We start from the raw sequence: 18,622 nt of genomic DNA, 5'->3' as shown, positions 1-18,622 counted from the left end.
GTTATCTAAATAGGGTGTGTAAATATTAAAATAAATTTTTAAAACATAAGAAATGTTTTTATATGTTCTTTAAATTATGAAAACAATTTAAATAAATGAAATATTTTGCATAGATAAAATACTTGTGAAAGATTTGTACTAGAGTTAGCCTGGGTGAAATCCTGTGAAAATTTATTTTAAACAGAAAACATCAGACCTTATGTTTATTGGGGAGAGCATGTTCAAAAGGTTAAAAAAGTATTTTATTGATTTATTATGATATATTTGAAAAAAAAAATCTGAATAAAAATTACAAAAACAATAATTTTTTCTGTTTCTTTGTTTTGATTTTCATTTTTTCCTTCATTATTGAAAATTGTATAAAAATAGAATAATATGTAGTCTGATTGACAACCTTATGATTTTACGATTGCCTTGATATCCATTGAGAAAACATTTATTTTTTAAAATTGACGAACTATTTTCGACCGTTTATTTATCAGAGCACGCTTTCAATTGATAAATTTACAAATTTTCTTGTGTTAAATTAAGAAAAAGGTTTCTTAATATTACGAAAAGTGTCAAATAATTGAACCCACCCATGGCCATCTTGTCAGCAGTTATTTGAATTGCAAAATTCAATTTATTGTTCTATTGAAACAAACTTTTTGAGCGCTCTTTATTCAAAAATCCGTTCCTTTGATGCTAAACGATATCATTTTCTTTCTTTCATTTTTTTGTCTTCTTTTACAATTTAAATAAGGGAAAATTCTGTCACTTTTCATAAAAATCATTACATTTCAGCTTTGTGAACATCTTCCGATTGCAAAAACAACAAAACGCGTTTCAGCAAAAGTTTTACAAATGAACTGACGAAAAGAAGAAGCGGTTGAAGCTCTCTGTATCGTTTTTGACTGATTTATTAGCAAGTTTCTCAAGTTTTCTCGCAAATGTGTTCTTTCCTTTTGTTTTTACCCATGCATATCATTTGCTTATTACAAACCTCACCAAAAAATTCAGGTTCAAAGATTTTTAGTAATCAATTTTCTATTTCTCAAACTCTCAAGCATTCCCCTTGTCTTACTTTAGAATCCAAAGGGACTACATACCTCTCATTCTCACTCCATAACGAAGAGAGTGTATCCATTAAAAACACAAATTTTATTATGCTAAAAGATAATGAATGGAATCCTTTTAATACCAGTACAAGCAGATATCAGTGTCATTCCCCTTTGTTAGAATTACCGATTTCATCTGTTAAACATTATATCGAATTCTTTTCTTTAGTGTTTAATCATTTTTCATTAAAAGTTCATTTACCAATTTCAATGAATAATAACTTCATGATGAAAATGTTCAAATTCAATGGAAATGTTCAAGCTCTAATGCAATGCTTTTTTATTTTCGGTTTTTTTTTATGTTCTGAAATTAAATTTTTAGTTAATAAATTGAAAACAAGCAAAAAGAAAAAACATAAAAATGTTTTAATTTTTGTTGTATTTTTCATAAATTCTTTTCAATTATTTTGTGATGATAACCTAACATTAATAATAACAAACTCAAGTGATTTTAATGAAACTGTTCAATATCAAAACATCACGAAATTTATAATTATCAGTGAAAATATATATGAAATTCCAAGTGGTTCATTTTCAGCATGGCATTCAGTTGTTTCAGTTAATTTTGGTAACTCAGTTACAAATATCGGAGGTTATGTGTTTTCGTTATGTTCACAATTAGAAACGATAATTTTTGGAGGAAATGTTACAACAATTGGCGGTAGTGCATTTTCATTGTGTTCATCAATCAACAACATTACAATTCCAAATTCAGTTACAACAATTGGAAATTCAGCATTTTCATCATGTTCTAATTTAACATTATTAATACTTGGATATGGAATAAGAGAAATTGGAAGTTCAGCATTTGGTAATTGTTATCAACTTCAATGCATTTATTATTATGGAGATTCAGAACCAAAAATTGGCGAAAATGCATTTTATAATGTTTCAACAAGTGTTATCACATATTCAACATATAAAGGAAGTAAATTTGGACATTTAGATGTTGCCAAAGAAAACGCAGAAGGAAGCTGCAATCCAATTCCAACACATTCATTTTCAGCATCACATACATTTAGTAACACATATTTTCAGTCAAATATATTCAGTAGTAGTAATACATATTCTCAGTCAAATACATTTAGCCAAAGTAACACATATTCTCAGTCAAATATATTCAGTAGTAGTAATACATATTCTCAGTCAAATACATTCACTGAATCGTTTCAAAGCGATTTAACATTATCATTTTCATATACATTAACACTTACGCTCACAATTGCATATTCATTTACTTATTATGAGACGCAAACAAGATCGCTTTCATTATCCATATTTAATTCAACATTTTCTTATGTCGAAACAGAATTTCTTTATTATGATTACACAGTTATTATGTATTCAACACATTATAATTATTATTCAAATTTCATTACAATGTTTCGCACGAACATTTTACATACAAATGGACTTACAACGAATGCATTGATTGGAATTGTTTGCGGATCAATTGCATTAGTATTAATAATTGTTGGAATTGTTTTATTCTTAATCAAAAGTAATAACAAAAAAGGAAAATCGACATCGACATTACAATTTAAGGATTCGACTACATCAAGTTTAAACCAAATTGAAGATGTCAATACTTTAGTTGAAGATATTGTTAAAGAAGATGAAGACAATTGGCTATGATTTAATGTAAAATAAAAATATATTTTTAATTGATATATTTTTAATTTAAATAAATATTATGAAGTGATTCGCAATGAGAAATATTAATCGATTTTCATTTTGCTATAATTAACAATGAAAATATCGAAAATGTTGAATATTGTTTTGATGAAACTTTCTAAAGTTCAAATAGAATAAGACATTACTCATTTATTTACAAATGATTTATAGTTTACAATAGAAATTTTTCGTAAAGTATCAGATGTTAAATGTAAATGATATGAATCATTAAGTTACTTTACAAAACATTAATGGAAAACTAAATTATTTAAATGAAAAGCATTCATATTGCAAAACATTATATATAAAGATAATTACAATCAATCGATTAACAATCGCCATTAATATAGAAGTAATAAGATATGAAGTTTGTGATATAACTTTATTTACAATTTATTAACATACAATGATATGTTTTTCTTACAGTATATCACTTAATTATACAAAATATCTCTTTTCTATATTAGGATGTGTTTAGTTTATTCACATAACTTGTATCGACAAAATAAAGTTACAAAATTAGGATAAAACGCATATCTCTCAAAAATCATGAAATTTAATACTATAAAAAGTGCTCAACAACAACAAATATATATAATTTTGATCAGCAAACTCAGCTCTAACACATTCATTATATTATTTAAAAGTGCTTTTGCAAGCATTTTAATGTATTATCTATAGTGGGCGTCTTTAAATATTGAAAAAAACAAATCTTAGGTTAAATTGAAAAACTTCAAAAAAGAAACAAATTTTTTTCATGTTAACCGTATGATTTTTAACTTTTGTATTGGCCGATGTGTATTTGGCAAAGGCCTTCAACTATATTAGGTCATAAACCGTGAAAACTCTTCAATTGCTGTTCATTTCGGCCTTAACAAAGCATTTTACAACCGACATAATACCAGGTATACCATTTTTTACAACCACAAAAATATCAAATATGAAAAAGAACCTAAGCAAAGAAGGGCACTCTTATACACGCAATGTAGTAGTTCCAGTCTTTGGAATTACGTATGCAAATTTTGATATATCAATAATTCTGCTTTCTTTAAAACAAGTATATTTTTAAATTTCTTGACTGACAGTAAGTGTAAATCAGAAATACTTCAATTCTTTTATGACAAAATAAAATTCCTAGCATCATATTTTACAATTTCACAAAATAAATTCTTTACAACCATTATGATTATTGAAAACAATATATCAACACAAGCTTTAAAGATTCATTATGGGAATATATCTTTAATCCAGTATGAGTTTCTTTGTTTTGCATTGATGCCAAACGATAAACAAGTCAGACCATTTAAATTCAATGCTTATGTTCGTTTAACCGCTATATTTTCAATGATGATTGTGGTGGTTTATGTCAATTTTTTTCAGAGAAAACCACTGTTTCCACAGAAATTTTCTTTGACCAACTACGAATTGAAAACAAGCAAAAAGAAAAAACATAAAAATGTTTTAATTTTTGTTGTATTTTTCATAAATTCTTTTCAATTATTTTGTGGTGATAATTTAACATTAATAATAACAAACTCAAGTGATTTTAATGAAACTGTTCAATATCAAAACATCACGAAATTTATATATATTAGTGAAGGAATTTATTCAATTCCAAGTAATGCATTTTCAAATTGGCCATCAGTTGTTTCAGTTAATTTTGGTAATTCAGTCACAAATATTGGAGGTTATGCGTTTTCGTCATGTTTTAATTTAGAAACGATTATATTTGGAGAAAATTTTACAACAATTGGCGGTAGTGCATTTTCATTGTGTTCATCAATCAACAACATTACAATTCCAAATTCAGTTACAACAATTGGAAATTCAGCATTTTCATCATGTTCTAATTTAACATTATTAATACTTGGATATGGAATCAGAGATATTGGAGGTTCAGCATTTGGTAATTGTTATCAACTTCAATGCATTTATTATTATGGCGACAAAGAACCAAAAATTGGCGAAAATGCATTTTATAATGTTTCAACAAGTGTTATCACATATTCAACATATAAAGGAAGTAAATTTGGACATTTAGATGTTGCCAAAGAAAACGCAGAAGGAAGCTGCAATCCAATTCCAACACATTCATTTAGTCAATCGAATACATTTACAGCATCACTTCAAAGTGATATTTCATTATCATTATCATTTTCATATACATTAACAATTACATTATCAATAACACATTCATTAACTATTTATGAAACACAAACGAAAACATTTTCATTATATATCAATAATTCGACATTTTCATATATTGAAACAGAATTTATTTATTACAATTATACGATTGTTATATATTCGACTTATTATAATTATTATTCCAATTTCTTTACAATGTTTTACACTTCCAATGAAAATTCACCAAAAGGAATTACGACGAATGCTTTGATTGGAATTATTTGCGGATCATTTGCATTTGTTTTGATCATTGTTGGAATTGTTATATTTTTTAGTGAAAAGTAATAATAAGAAAGAAAAATCGAAATCAAAGTTACAATTTAAGGACACGACGACATCAAGTACAAAGCAAATCGAAGAAGTAAATAGTTTAGTTGAAGATATTGTGAAAGAAGATGAAGACAATTGGCTCTGAAGAAAATGTGTCATAAAAAACATTTATTAATTTAAAGTATATATAATAATTAAGTGTTGTCATATAAAATAAAATGAAATCATATTAACGAAATATCATTTTTACTTTAAAATGTTTTGAATTATTTTATTTAAATATGAAATTTTGAAATTTATGATGTTTAACTAGTAACAACAACTTCGAATTCTGATTGTAAATACATTAAATGTTAGCTTTTGAATGAAATTGGATAAACTTTATTTGAATTCATTATTCTCAAAATCGAAAAATATTTTATAAATTAAAGATACAATGTAATTGATTTCGGACATAAAGAACTCCTTATATTTTGTTTATTTTATATAAAATCATAAATATTCAAACAAGAAATAGCTGAATTGCCAATGTTATAAAAAAGTGTTAATTTTGTGATGATGGAAACATCTTTGATAAATGAACGGCACACCAAATTAAAGCATAAATTCCGTTCTATAACATATATTCATTGTGTTATTTAAAAGTGAAAATATAATGTTATAAAGCTGTTTCTTTGATTGTCGTCTTAAAAAATCGATAGAAATATTTCAAAATTGGTTTGAAAAACGACAATTAACCAACAGGTTTTTAAAAGTTTAACCGTGAGATTTTAAACTTTTGAGATAGCCGATGTATAATTGGTGAAGGTCTATATATATATTACAAGCTGAAACATGAGAACCTTTCTTTTATTCAGCATTTCGATCATGGTGAAACGATTTATAACCGATACAAAGCTTGTTACACCTTATATCATTCAAAAAGAAATATTACAAATACAAAACCACGAAAACAAGAAAAGTATGACTTACAAATGTGATGGGGATGTATCAATTAATGAAATTATGAACAAAAAATTTCAAAGATTTCATAATAATTATAAAATTTTGATAAACAAATTATTTTTAAATTTGATACCAAATAATGAATCTACAGCAATTGTACATCAGGATTTTAATAACAAACATAAAATTCCAAGAACATATTTTTCAAACATTTTGAAAAAATACTTCGAAATTGATATATTTGTCAAAAATGGCATATTTGATAAATCATACAATAAATTTTATGAAGATGTATATCCTATAAAACGTGAATTTTCACATTTTTTGATGATGCGAAACGACAACGAAGAAGGACCAAACATTTTGAATGTTTTACTTCAATTAACCATCATTTTTTCAATTACATTTCCGGTTATTTATGTCAAATTTTATCAGAAAAACACAATCTCAGTTCAGAAAATATCAACGACCAAATATACATTGAAAGTAAAAGATAAGAAAAAAATTGAAAATATTTTTGTTTATATTTTTTTTATGTTTTTCATGAACTCTTATGAAATATTTTATGAAAATACTTCAACACTTTCAATCATGAATTCAAATGATTTTAATGAAATATCTCAATATCAAAACATAACAAAATTTATAATTATCAGTGAAAATATATATGAAATTCCAAGTGGTTCATTTTCAGCATGGCATTCAGTTGTTTCAGTTAATTTTGGTAACTCAGTTACAAATATCGGAGGTTATGTGTTTTCGTTATGTTCACAATTAGAAACGATAATTTTTGGAGGAAATGTTACAACAATTGGCGGTAGTGCATTTTCATTGTGTTCATCAATCAACAACATTACAATTCCAAATTCAGTTACAACAATTGGAAATTCAGCATTTTCATCATGTTCTAATTTAACATTATTAATACTTGGATATGGAATCAGAGATATTGGAAGTTCAGCATTTGGTAATTGTTATCAACTTCAATGCATTTATTATTATGGAGATTCAGAACCAAAAATTGGCGAAAATGCATTTTATAATGTTTCAACAAGTGTTATCACATATTCAACATATAAAGGAAGTAAATTTGGACATTTAGATGTTGCCAAAGAAAACGCAGAAGGAAGCTGCAATCCAATTCCAACACATTCATTTTCAGCATCACATACATTTAGTAATGCATATTTTCAGTCAAATACATTCAGTCATAGCTATACATATTCAAAGTCCATTACATTTCCAGCATTAAATTCATCAAGTCATAGTAACACATATTCTCAGTCAAATACATTTACTGAATCATTTCAAAATGATTTAACGAAATCTTTTTCATATCTATTAACAGTCACATTATCATTTACGCAATCATTTACTTATTATGAAATACAAACAAAATCACTTTCTCTAATTAAAATTAATTCATCGAACATTTACATTGAAACAGAATTTATTTATTATGATTACACAGTCATCATTTATTCGACATATTATAATTATTATTCGAACTTCTTTACGTTTATATACAACAATGATTTTCAAACAAATGATAATAAGACAACAATTATCATAATAATTGTCTGCGTTATTGTTGTTGTTATTATTATAATTTCAATACTAATTATATTATTGATTCTAATTAAAAATAAAAAAGAAGAAATTGCAGAAAATGAAATTTCAGAACAACAAAATGATAATAACCATACCACAAACACATTTACAACAGGAATATCTATCTCAGGTATTGAAGAAGATCCATTTGCAGATGACTTCAAAGAAGATAAATTCATCGTGCTAATGTAACTAAGATAAATAAATATTAAAATATACTTGTTCTCGTTGTTTACTTCCAACCTTAATATTTAGTATTGTGTTTTTTGTTTATGAAAAACTTTTTAAAAATTGTTATCGTTATAGTATTATGTATGTGTACTACTTATATAGGTAATTACTTGAAATATATCTCAGAATTAGCACATAAACTTTTAATTGGTTAAAGTAAAGAACCTTCTTTATTATATCATTTTCACACAAATTTGTAAGTGTCTTAAATTAAAAATGAAATTAATTATGTAGGGTCATATGCTTCGATCGTTTGCATAAAAAATAAAATAAATAATATAAGAATAAATTTTTGTTTAAATTTTTCTTTGTAATTCATACAAATATTTCGATAAATTAATTTTGGAATGTAAACTGATGTGGTTTGTTTGGAACCTAGCTGAGTTAAATCCAAATGTTATACAACAACATGTGATATTCATTAACATTTATCTTAACTTACTAGCCAATTGATTTTGTGCGTGTGTTGAGTGTTTTTATGGATGTATTAGGAAATCAGCTCTCGAAAAATTATCTGACTTACAATTTTTTTTTTTAAATAATAATAATAACAGACATATAACGAAAATGAAATTTCAAGAGAAGCACAAAAAATTTCCGAGTGAATTTATCATTTTCCTATTGGAATATGTCACAATTTGCACCACATTCACAGATTACATTTAATTTCACATTCACAGATTACATTTAATATCACATTCACAGATTACATTTAATTTCACATTCACAGATTACATTTAATTTCACATTCACAGATTACATTTAATTTCACATTCGCAGATTACATTTAATTTCACATTCACAGATTACATTTAATTTCACATTCACAGATTACATTTAATTTCACCATTCACAGATTACATTTAATTTCACATTCACAGATTACATTTAATTTCACATTCACAGATTACATTTAATATCACATTCACAGATTACATTTAATTTCACATTCACAGATTACATTTAATTTCACATTCACAGATTACATTTAATTTCACATTCACAGATTACATTTAATTTCACATTCACAGATTACATTTAATTTCACATTCACAGATTACATTTAATTTCACATTCACAGATTACATTTAATTTCACCATTCCACGATTGCAATTGCATTACTCGATTTGCCGCAGCTGAATCTGAAACATTTGAATTTTATTAATATTTCAAGTCAATGTTTATTCATTGTTCTTTAAGTACTGCTCAATGACAGCTTTCATTTCGTTAGTTGCCTCAGCCTCCAATGATTTTATATATTGATTATCATAAGCTTTTGTGCTCAACAAAAACAGAACGCAGTCTTCCCAATTACCTTTGACCGCAGTTTCCAAAGGATTTTCGTTCGAATAACGATTTCTTCCAGCTTTGTAACATAAGTCGTTACCTTTGATAGTCGCAAATAATTCCAGAAAATGTATTAAACCATTTTTCGCCATTATAGACACAATGTGCATAGCTGTTTTAATATCAATTCCATATTGATATATCTGTAAAAAACGTGTTAAATTACAACTTTGAACTGTAGCCTCGAGTAAATTTGATGAATCTGGTAGACGATATCTATAATTATATCGTAAATATTTGGTATATTGAATATTTTTATAAATATTTATGTTTCCTGTTATACTTGCAAACCATTCATATATTTCATTGTTATGATATAATGTTGATGATATTAATGCTGCTTCAAAGTTATTATTTTCTTGATAAAGTAATCGTATTATTTCACTGTTATTATTATTACTATTACACCCTGAAAACATCGGACAATTGTCTGTAGAACAGCCATTAAGTATTAGAAAGCGAAAACATTTAATCGATCCATAAAATGTCGCAATTTGAAGTAATGTAATTTCTTCAAAATTAAGAAACGTGGTACGTTCAAATGGCGATGGCTTAATGGTCATGTTAAAATCGAAATCAGTTGCTGAACATAATGATTGTAATTCGTCAATGTCATCATTACGAATTGCCGTAGCATAAACATTTGGATTATATCCATTGTTAATAAGTTTTATATAGGAATTAATGTCTTTGTTATAAATCTCTTTGGCTGTTTCATCATCATTTCGATCATCAAATTTAAGTTTAAGTTCCGGGCCAAACCATATCTTAATCATATTGTGTGCAGTCGCATTCATGTAGAAAAAGTTTTTAATATCAGTGTTATATATCTTTTTGATTAAATCAAGTTCAAGCAAATTACGTAAGAAAAGTTGGCGGTATACATAAAAGTTACCTCCTCTCTGAGTAATTTCGGATACAACTGTCTTCTTAAGCTCAGAATGGAAGTGGTCAGACAATTTACATAAGTCTTCAATGAGTGATAAGTGTTGTTCGTTACTCTTCGGACGAATTTCACATGAAATTAAGATGAACAAACATAAATCATGATGATATTTTTCTTTTTGGAAAAATTTGGACGACTTGATGGTTTGAATAATAGTTTGCGAATTGGTTTCATTGATGGTATTAATATACTCTTGGAGATTGGCGAACTTAAAGGCATGAAGGATTCGCTGAAAACGGAGCCTTATAGTTGGGATTATGTTTAAAAGATGTTCAATTCCTAATGTTTTGGCACTTTTTTCTATTTCATCAATGTTTTTATGATCAAATGAAAGATCTTTTCCACACAAATAGTTAGCTATGAGGCCAAAGTCTATGCCGTCATCAGTGGTAAATGGTTTTGAAAAATCAGTAATGTTTTTGCAATATGTATGGGCAATTAACATATGAACCATTACTTCGCTTTTGTTGGATTTGATGACAAAATCAGGCTTGATAAGTTTAGTTGCTCTAATAAAGTCAAATGTCTTTGAACGAATTGATAAAATTTGATTTTTAGGTAGAGTTATTCCTAAATCTTTGGAAATATTTTGGATGTGTTCCCTGTTCTCGTCTGTTATTTTCACATCTTCTCCATTGAAAAAGTTTATGATTTGTTCAAAATGTGAATCATCTCCATTAAAAACAAATTCATTAAGTGGTTTTTCAGACTCTTCTGCTGCCTTTAAAATGACCGGGCTACATGTAGATGCTAATAATAAGTGACAAAAGAATTGATTATTTTTTGTGATTATTTTAAATGTTGGAGGAATAGATTTTGCATCAGAAATTATGCTTCGAAAACTAGTAGAAACTTTAATAGGTGATACAATATTTGAGTTGATTATTGGGATTCCGCAATTGCTATCCATTGACATGAAATGAACGTTTAGTAATTCACTTTTAAAAGTGAACTCACATGTGTATGGCACTTTTACGGGGTGTTCCTCATACGTTAAGCATCACTTCACCAGTTTACAACAGAAACAAAATCAGTTCGATTAAAATATATAAATTTGGAGCTAGAGAAGATGATCGCATCCCTTACATCAAGGCACTTAGCAAAATCAATGACAGGAAAGAAGCAACAATTTAAAAATCAAATCACAAAAAAGAAATCAAATTCATGTTGAATTATATCGTAAAATATAGCTCACATCCGAAATTTTGGTCATTACTTGGTTGTGTGAAGGTGCCTTCCTCGAGTGATTCGAAAGAAAATTCACACCATTGCCTACGGTTTGTATAAAAATTTCTTTGCAAGTTTTTCAATGTTTGACAGGGTTCCATCGGCTTAAAAGACGTAACGAAAACCGTTTTTCCTTTTTGAATATGCTCTCAAATATTGAGTGTAATTTCACGGCTTCAAACATCTCACCAAAGATGAAGATTATAGAGTTCCGTGTTATTGTACCGACAAATGTTGAAAAGTACGAAATTGGCAATAGGTACATGAACTATCTATATATTATTGATGAAAAAGGTGGTGGTGAAGGCATTGAAATCCTTAATAATGAACCTTTCGAAAATGAACATGAAAAAGGCAGATACACCTACAAGATATATCACATTAAATCAAAGATCCCTGCTGCTTTTCGTTGGGCTGTTCCAGATAAATATCTTCACTTCCATGAAAAGTCATGGAACGCCTTTCCACATTATTTCACACAATATTCAGTTCCAGGTATGGGCAAAGACTTTGTTTTAAGCATTGAATCCCAACACATCAACTATACAAATGGAATGGAAATTCCAGATAACATCATTGGATTAAGCAAAGAAGAGCTTAAAGAAAGGAAGATTGTTTACCTCGATGTTATTAATGGTCCTGTTGAGCCCGATAAGCCAGAATTTGACATGCATGGATTTGTATGTCCAGAAGCTAACATCAATACTCCCATCAACTCTAATGACAAGTATGATGAAAAACAGATTCCACCATGGGTTACTAGATATGATGGCCCCATGACCATGTGTATCAAAGTTGTCAAATTCCATTTCAAATGGTGGGGACTTCAAACAGCCGTTGAAAAGTTTGTTATGAACAGCACATATCCAGGTCTTTTTACAAACTCGCATAGAAAACTTATGGCATCAATGAAAGATTGGTACAATATGACAATGGATCAAATCATAGCGCTCGAAGAAAAGGTTACGAAGGAACAGTACGACGACGGTGGGTTCCAGAGGGATGACGAAGAATCATCAGGAGCTCCACCTCCAAATGGGCCACCAGAGGGACAGCCAAATGAAGAAGAGAATGAAGAGCCGAAGAAGGAAAAGAAAGAGAAGAAAGAAAAGAAAAAGAGTAAGAAATAAAAAAGAAACCATTTACTTTTGATATATAATAATACTCGTTGGAATTTGTGATTTAATAGAAGCGATTTTTAAAGTTTATTTATGTTTAACTTACGAGAAATTTTTATTATAGACATTAAATTTTCATATTAAATTGTTCTCTTCAAAATCTTTAGCAAATGGATCTTCTTCAATAGAAGAAAAATTAATAACATTTTCTGTGGTGATATTGTGATTGTTTGCATTTGCATTTTCATCTTCTTGAGAACTTAAAATACTATTTCTCTTTTGTTGACGATGACGAATTAAAAAGATAATAAGAAGTGAAATAATTAAAAGAATTATAAAACAAACAATTACAATAACAATAATAAGAATTTCTTCTGTTTCTTTATTTTCTTCTTCTTTATTATTATTGAGAATTGTATAAAAACCAGAATAATATGTAATATATGATGAATATACAAGAATGATATAATCATAATATATAAATTCGTTTCAGTATAAGAATAAGATGATTTAAACATCGAAAGAGTAATAGTATTTGTGAAAATACTTTTGGAAATGACTGTTTGTGTAATTGTTTGTGTTAAAATTAATGTTTGAATATATGTTACACCAAATTGTAATGATTCTGTAAATGTATTTGAATTAGAAAATGTATTTGATTTTGTAAATGTATTCGATTTAGTAAATGAAAATGAATTTGATTGTGTAAATGTATTCGTAAATGTATGCGTTGGCCAGACATATTGAGAACATCCTTCAACTGATGAACCTTTTGATACATTAAGTGAACCAAATTTTGTATCTTGATATAAATCCGATGTCATAACATAAGCTTTTATACCAATAAATGCATCAGAATCTATTTCTGTTGGTGATTTATAACCTGTGAAATAAATACATTTTAAATTATCACAATTAGAAAATACATTATTCTCAATTATTTTTACATTTTTTCCAATGATAACTGTTTTTAATTCAGAGCAATAAGAAAATGATTGACTTCCAATTCTCGTTACATTTTCTCCATTGATGGCTATTTCTAAATTCAAACAAGAATAAAACACAAAATACCCAAGTGTTGTAACTGAATTTGGAATTAAAATGTTTTTTAATGATGAACATAATCGAAATGTAGAATCTCCAATTTTTGTTACATTTTCTCCGATGATGACTGTTACTAAATTATAACAAGAATAAAATGCAGAATCTCCAAATGTTGTAACTGAATTTGGAATTGTAATATTTTTTAATGATGAACAATATAAAAATGCAGAACTTTCAATTGTTGTTAAATTTTCTCCAATGATAACTGTTTTTAAGTTAGAACATTGGAAAAATGCTGATTCTCCAATTATTATAACAGAATTTGGAATTGTAAATGTTTCATTAGAAATTCCAATTGGATAACATATAATTGTTGAATAATTTTTGTTATAGAGAATTCCATTGTTATCATTCGAATAATATTCATTTCCTTCTGATACTTTAATAAATTGGAGAGTTGAACATTTTTCAAAAGGATTTGATACAATTGATGCAACTGATTTTGGAATTGTAATATTTATTAATGACGAACAAGAATAAAATGTATTACTTCCAATTGTGATTACATTTTCGCCAATGATAACTGTTTCTAAATCAGAACAGTAATAAAATGCATAATCTCCAGTTGTTTTAACAGAATCACCAATTTCAACTGATTTTAATGAATTCCAGTAGCCAAAAGCATTTGATGTTATTTCTTCAACACCACTCTCAATGATAACATGCTCGGCTTCATTTACATATATATTTCTTTCTTCGTATTCACTTGAATTAGTTATAATAAGAGTTTTAGTTGTTGAATTATATGTTTCAATTGTTCGTGTAAAAAATAGAAGAAATAAAATAAGAAAAAATTTTTGTTTAAATTTTTCTTTGTTATGTTTATAAATATTTCGATAAATTGACAATTGTAACTTCCCGAATTCACTTTTTGTGTGATCCGGCAAAACTGCTATTTTATTTTCATTCAAAAAGTGATTTATAAAATGAAAATATCTTAATAAAAAATTATTCATTCATTTTGAATCTGAGAGTAGTTAAATTTTTTGTTATCGATTCTTAAGTATTACAAATATATCAATGTTTATAGTTACATTTATTAAATCGATTAGGTGAAAACATGCTATCATCGAGCTATCCACAATGACATTATTTTGACTATTTTACAAAATATTAACTATTCAATTGCTTAACATTTTGACTACATTACAATCATCCACATGTTACGAAAATTCGCAAAATGATTGAAGATCAAATTGTCAAAAAAAATATTTTCTAAATTAAGATATATCGCATAGATACATCACCTTTCATCTAAGTAAAGTGAAATATATCTAAAAAATCATTTTTTATCTGTGACACAATTCTTTCTTATTTTTGAGTGAATAATTTAAATTAAAATTAAACATCGAAATTTAAATGCTGTGCTCCCACTCACTCTAATAAGAAAAGTTAAGGATTTAGTTCCTTTATTAAAGTTCTATTTTCTCTCCATCATCACTTGAATCTGATGGGACAATTTGAGGTTGTGCGACGATATGCACTGGTTGATTTCTACTTCTTAAAGATCCGAATGATCCCTTTGTTATGCTTCCGACATGTGCTCCGTTGTCATCGAATGACATTGGATGATGTCTTCTTAATGATCCCACTGATCCCTGTTGTCCGAATTGTTGAGCAGCTGGCGGGTTCGGAACAATAATCGGAGGCAAACAATGCGGCTCGATATGCCAAATTTGTTCTGCGTATTCTGTTATAGTTCTATCCGAACTAAACCTTCCCATGTTAGCAGTAGATTTAATGCACATTGTCATCCATTTCTTTTGATCTTTATAAGCTTCGTCGATTCTCTTTTGGCATTGGATATATGATTCGAAGTCATAATTCACTAAATAATGATCACCATGTTCAATTGGATATAAAATGCATTCATAATCTTCGGCATTACCAAATAATCCATTACGTATTGTATTAAACACACGTCGAAGCTTAGGATTAATAGTACGCTTAAATGAAGTTTCACGTAATTTATCAACTTCATCTGCCTTAGCTCCAAAGAAAAATACATTTTCATTACCTATAGCATTACCTATTTCTATGTTAGCGCCATCATATGTACCAATGATTAAACTTGAATTAAATGCAAATTTCATGTTAGATGTACCTGATGCTTCTGTACCTGCTGTAGATATTTGTTCATTTATATCTGCTGCAGGGATAATCATTTCTGCGATAGATACATTATAATTTGGTATAAAGATTACTTTTAATAAGTCGCCAACATTTTCATCATTATTAACGACTTTCGATACATTATTTATAAGTTTAATTAACTTCTTAGCAACATAATAACCTGGCGCTGCTTTACCTCCAAAGATTATTGCGCGTGGTGTCATATTTGCCTTTTCTTCATCTGTTGCTTCAAGGATTGTTAAGTAACGATGAATTACATTTAAGATATTTAATGTTTGACGCTTATATTCATGAATTCGCTTAACTTGGATATCAAATAATTGTGTTGATGGATTTAATTGGATGCCAAGTTGTTCATTGATATATGAAGCTAACGCTTGTTTGTTTGCTTGTTTAACAGAGAACCATTTCATGAAGAAATCATTGTCATTAATATGTGAAAGAATTCCCGTTAAATCTTCTGCGCGTTGTGCCCATGTATCACTTCCTAATGCTTCGTTAATTAATGATGTTAATCCTGGATTACAATGATGTAACCAACGACGGATTGTTACGCCATTAGTTTTGTTTTGGAATTTGTTTGGATATAATTGTGCAAATTCTTTAAACACATATTTCTTCATTAAGTCCGAATGGATTTGTGCAACACCATTAACAGTATGTGATCCAATCACTGCTAAATTGGCCATTCGTACTTGTTTAGGATTACTTTCTTCAATGATGGATAACGCAGATAAGATTTCATCAGGTGAATTATAGTTCGAACGAACAGAGTCTAAAAAGACTTGATTAAGTTGATAAATGATTTGCATATGACGTGGTAATACTTTCTCAAATAATGGAATGCTCCACTTCTCTAATGCTTCTGGCATTAATGTGTGGCATGTGTATGAGAATACTTGTGTAGTGATTTCATATGCTTCATTGAAACTTAAACCTTCTTCATCAATCAAAATACGCAATAACTCTGCAACCATGACAGCTGGATGTGTATCGTTAAGTTGAATGGCTGCAAGTTTGGGCAAATCTTGGATCTTGGAATTTTGTTGGGTCTTAAGCCTTCGAACTATATCTTGTAATGTAGCTGAGGACATAAGGTATTCTTGCATGAGACGCATTTCTTTACCTTCGGCAGTATTATCATTTGGATATAATACTGATGTAAGATTCTCACACCATTGCTTTTGGGAAACTGCATCATAATAGTCACCGCCACGGAACTTCTCTTCATCAAGTTCTGAGGTTGGTTTTGATGACCATAATCTTAATGCTAACGTGTTATCAGTCTTGTAACCTGGAATGAGGAAATCGTTGGCAACGGCAATGATGGATAATCCGGGCTTCCATGTACCGTTTTCAACTTTACCATAAAATCCAACAAGATGTGTGACAGTAGGTTTTTGGACTCGCCACGGATCACCATAGTTAAGCCAATAGTCTGGGATTTCGATTTGACTGCCATCATCACCAATCGTTTGACGGAACATACCAAATGAATACATAAGACCATAGCCCCAAGCAGGAAGATTAAGTGTGGCTAATGAGTCCATGAAACATGCAGCAAGACGACCAAGTCCTCCATTACCTAAACCTGGATCATATTCTTCAGAATATAATTGATCAATGTTAACATCTAATTCTTGAAGAGAATCACGGTAAAGATCTTCCATTTCAAGATTGAGTAATGCATTACGAAGGAAACGTCCCATTAAAAATTCAATTGATACATAGTAAACAATTTTGGCTTTGGAAACAATGAAATATTCCATTGTATCGTTGAAAAGTTCAATAAGTCTATCTCTAACAGAGTATGAAGCAGCTAAATAGGCAGAGAAACGGTCGAAATTGAATCGAGAACGTGCAATTGTATATTCAATGTGATTAACAAAAGATGTTTGGACAGAACTCTTTTCAGCAGGAATATATTCTTCCATAAGTTTCCATAATAAAGAATGCTTTGCATGATCATGTTCATCACCTTTTGTATTTTTCACATTTTTTGAAAGAACGTCAAGAGTTACATTTTGAACTTCGTCGTTAGAAACTCCATTCTCAGTAATGTATGGACGAATTGTACGTGTTGCCTTTTTGTTCATTCAGCGAGTGGCCACACTTTCAGCCAAAACGGTTCTTTGCTTTGAATTTTTGAGAGAATTAGATTTTCGCAATGTTTATTAAATAGTTTACAAAATCAAGGAGAACTTTCGTAATGACCACAAAAAGTCACAATAAACATTTCACTTTTGTCTTTGTTTCTCCAAAACCATCTGAATAAAACTTGAAAGTAATTTTTTCTATAAAGAATTTTAAACAAGTTTTTTGACAATAACTTGTTTTTTAATGTCCAGGTAATCAATGTATTGTGTTTACAGTTAAGATAAAAATAAATTTGTATCTCCAAATTATTTTTTTCCAATTATTTTATTATAGGGCAAAGAACAGAACCCTTTTGGAAACATAAATCTTCATTCTAATTTGATTTTTTTTAAATACAGATCAACATTGAATTGTAAAAGAGAAAAAACGAAAAGGTCTTATTTGTTTCTTCACTGAATTTATTCGATGTCTTTGAAACATTAAACATAGAAAACTCTACGATTATCTGTTTCCTTTTGCGAATGCATTTCGCCGATAAAACAGCTCCATCGTTGTTGGTTAAATTTTTTTTGCCACTTCAAATTTGAAAAGCTCAAAATTTCCTTTTTTCAAATAATTTAATTGAATAAACAGA

At 28.4% G+C, this 18,622-nt stretch overlaps 3 protein-coding genes across 3 annotated transcripts; 1 reads left to right on the top strand and 2 right to left on the bottom strand.

The window, feature by feature from the left end:
- Positions 1–9,197: 9,197 nt before the first annotated feature.
- GO595_000165 (cask-interacting protein (caskin)) lies at positions 9,198–10,763 on the bottom strand (the record flags this gene model as incomplete). The annotated part of the gene is made up of 1 exon (XM_067914469.1): positions 9,198–10,763. One exon carries the CDS (start codon positions 10,761–10,763, stop codon positions 9,198–9,200), a length of 1,566 nt encoding a protein of 521 aa, XP_067779620.1.
- A 967-nt stretch (positions 10,764–11,730) lies between these two features.
- On the top strand, positions 11,731–12,666 carry GO595_000164 (Phosphatidylinositol transfer protein; the record flags this gene model as incomplete). The annotated part of the gene is made up of 1 exon (XM_067914458.1): positions 11,731–12,666. The coding sequence occupies one exon, from the start codon at positions 11,731–11,733 to the stop codon at positions 12,664–12,666; it is 936 nt and encodes a 311-aa protein (XP_067779619.1).
- Positions 12,667–15,170: 2,504 nt separating this feature from the next.
- Positions 15,171–17,987, bottom strand: GO595_000163 (glycogen phosphorylase; the record flags this gene model as incomplete). Its single annotated transcript, XM_067914447.1, has 1 exon — positions 15,171–17,987. The coding sequence occupies one exon, from the start codon at positions 17,985–17,987 to the stop codon at positions 15,171–15,173; it is 2,817 nt and encodes a 938-aa protein (XP_067779618.1).
- Between the last annotated feature and the right edge of the window lie 635 nt (positions 17,988–18,622).

This window comes from Histomonas meleagridis (genome assembly GCF_020186115.1).
Source record: "Histomonas meleagridis strain 2922-C6/04-10x chromosome Unknown contig_1, whole genome shotgun sequence".
In the NCBI taxonomy this organism is placed as follows: Eukaryota; Parabasalia; order Tritrichomonadida; family Dientamoebidae; genus Histomonas; species Histomonas meleagridis.
This window is presented reverse-complemented; position numbering and strand designations above follow the sequence as displayed.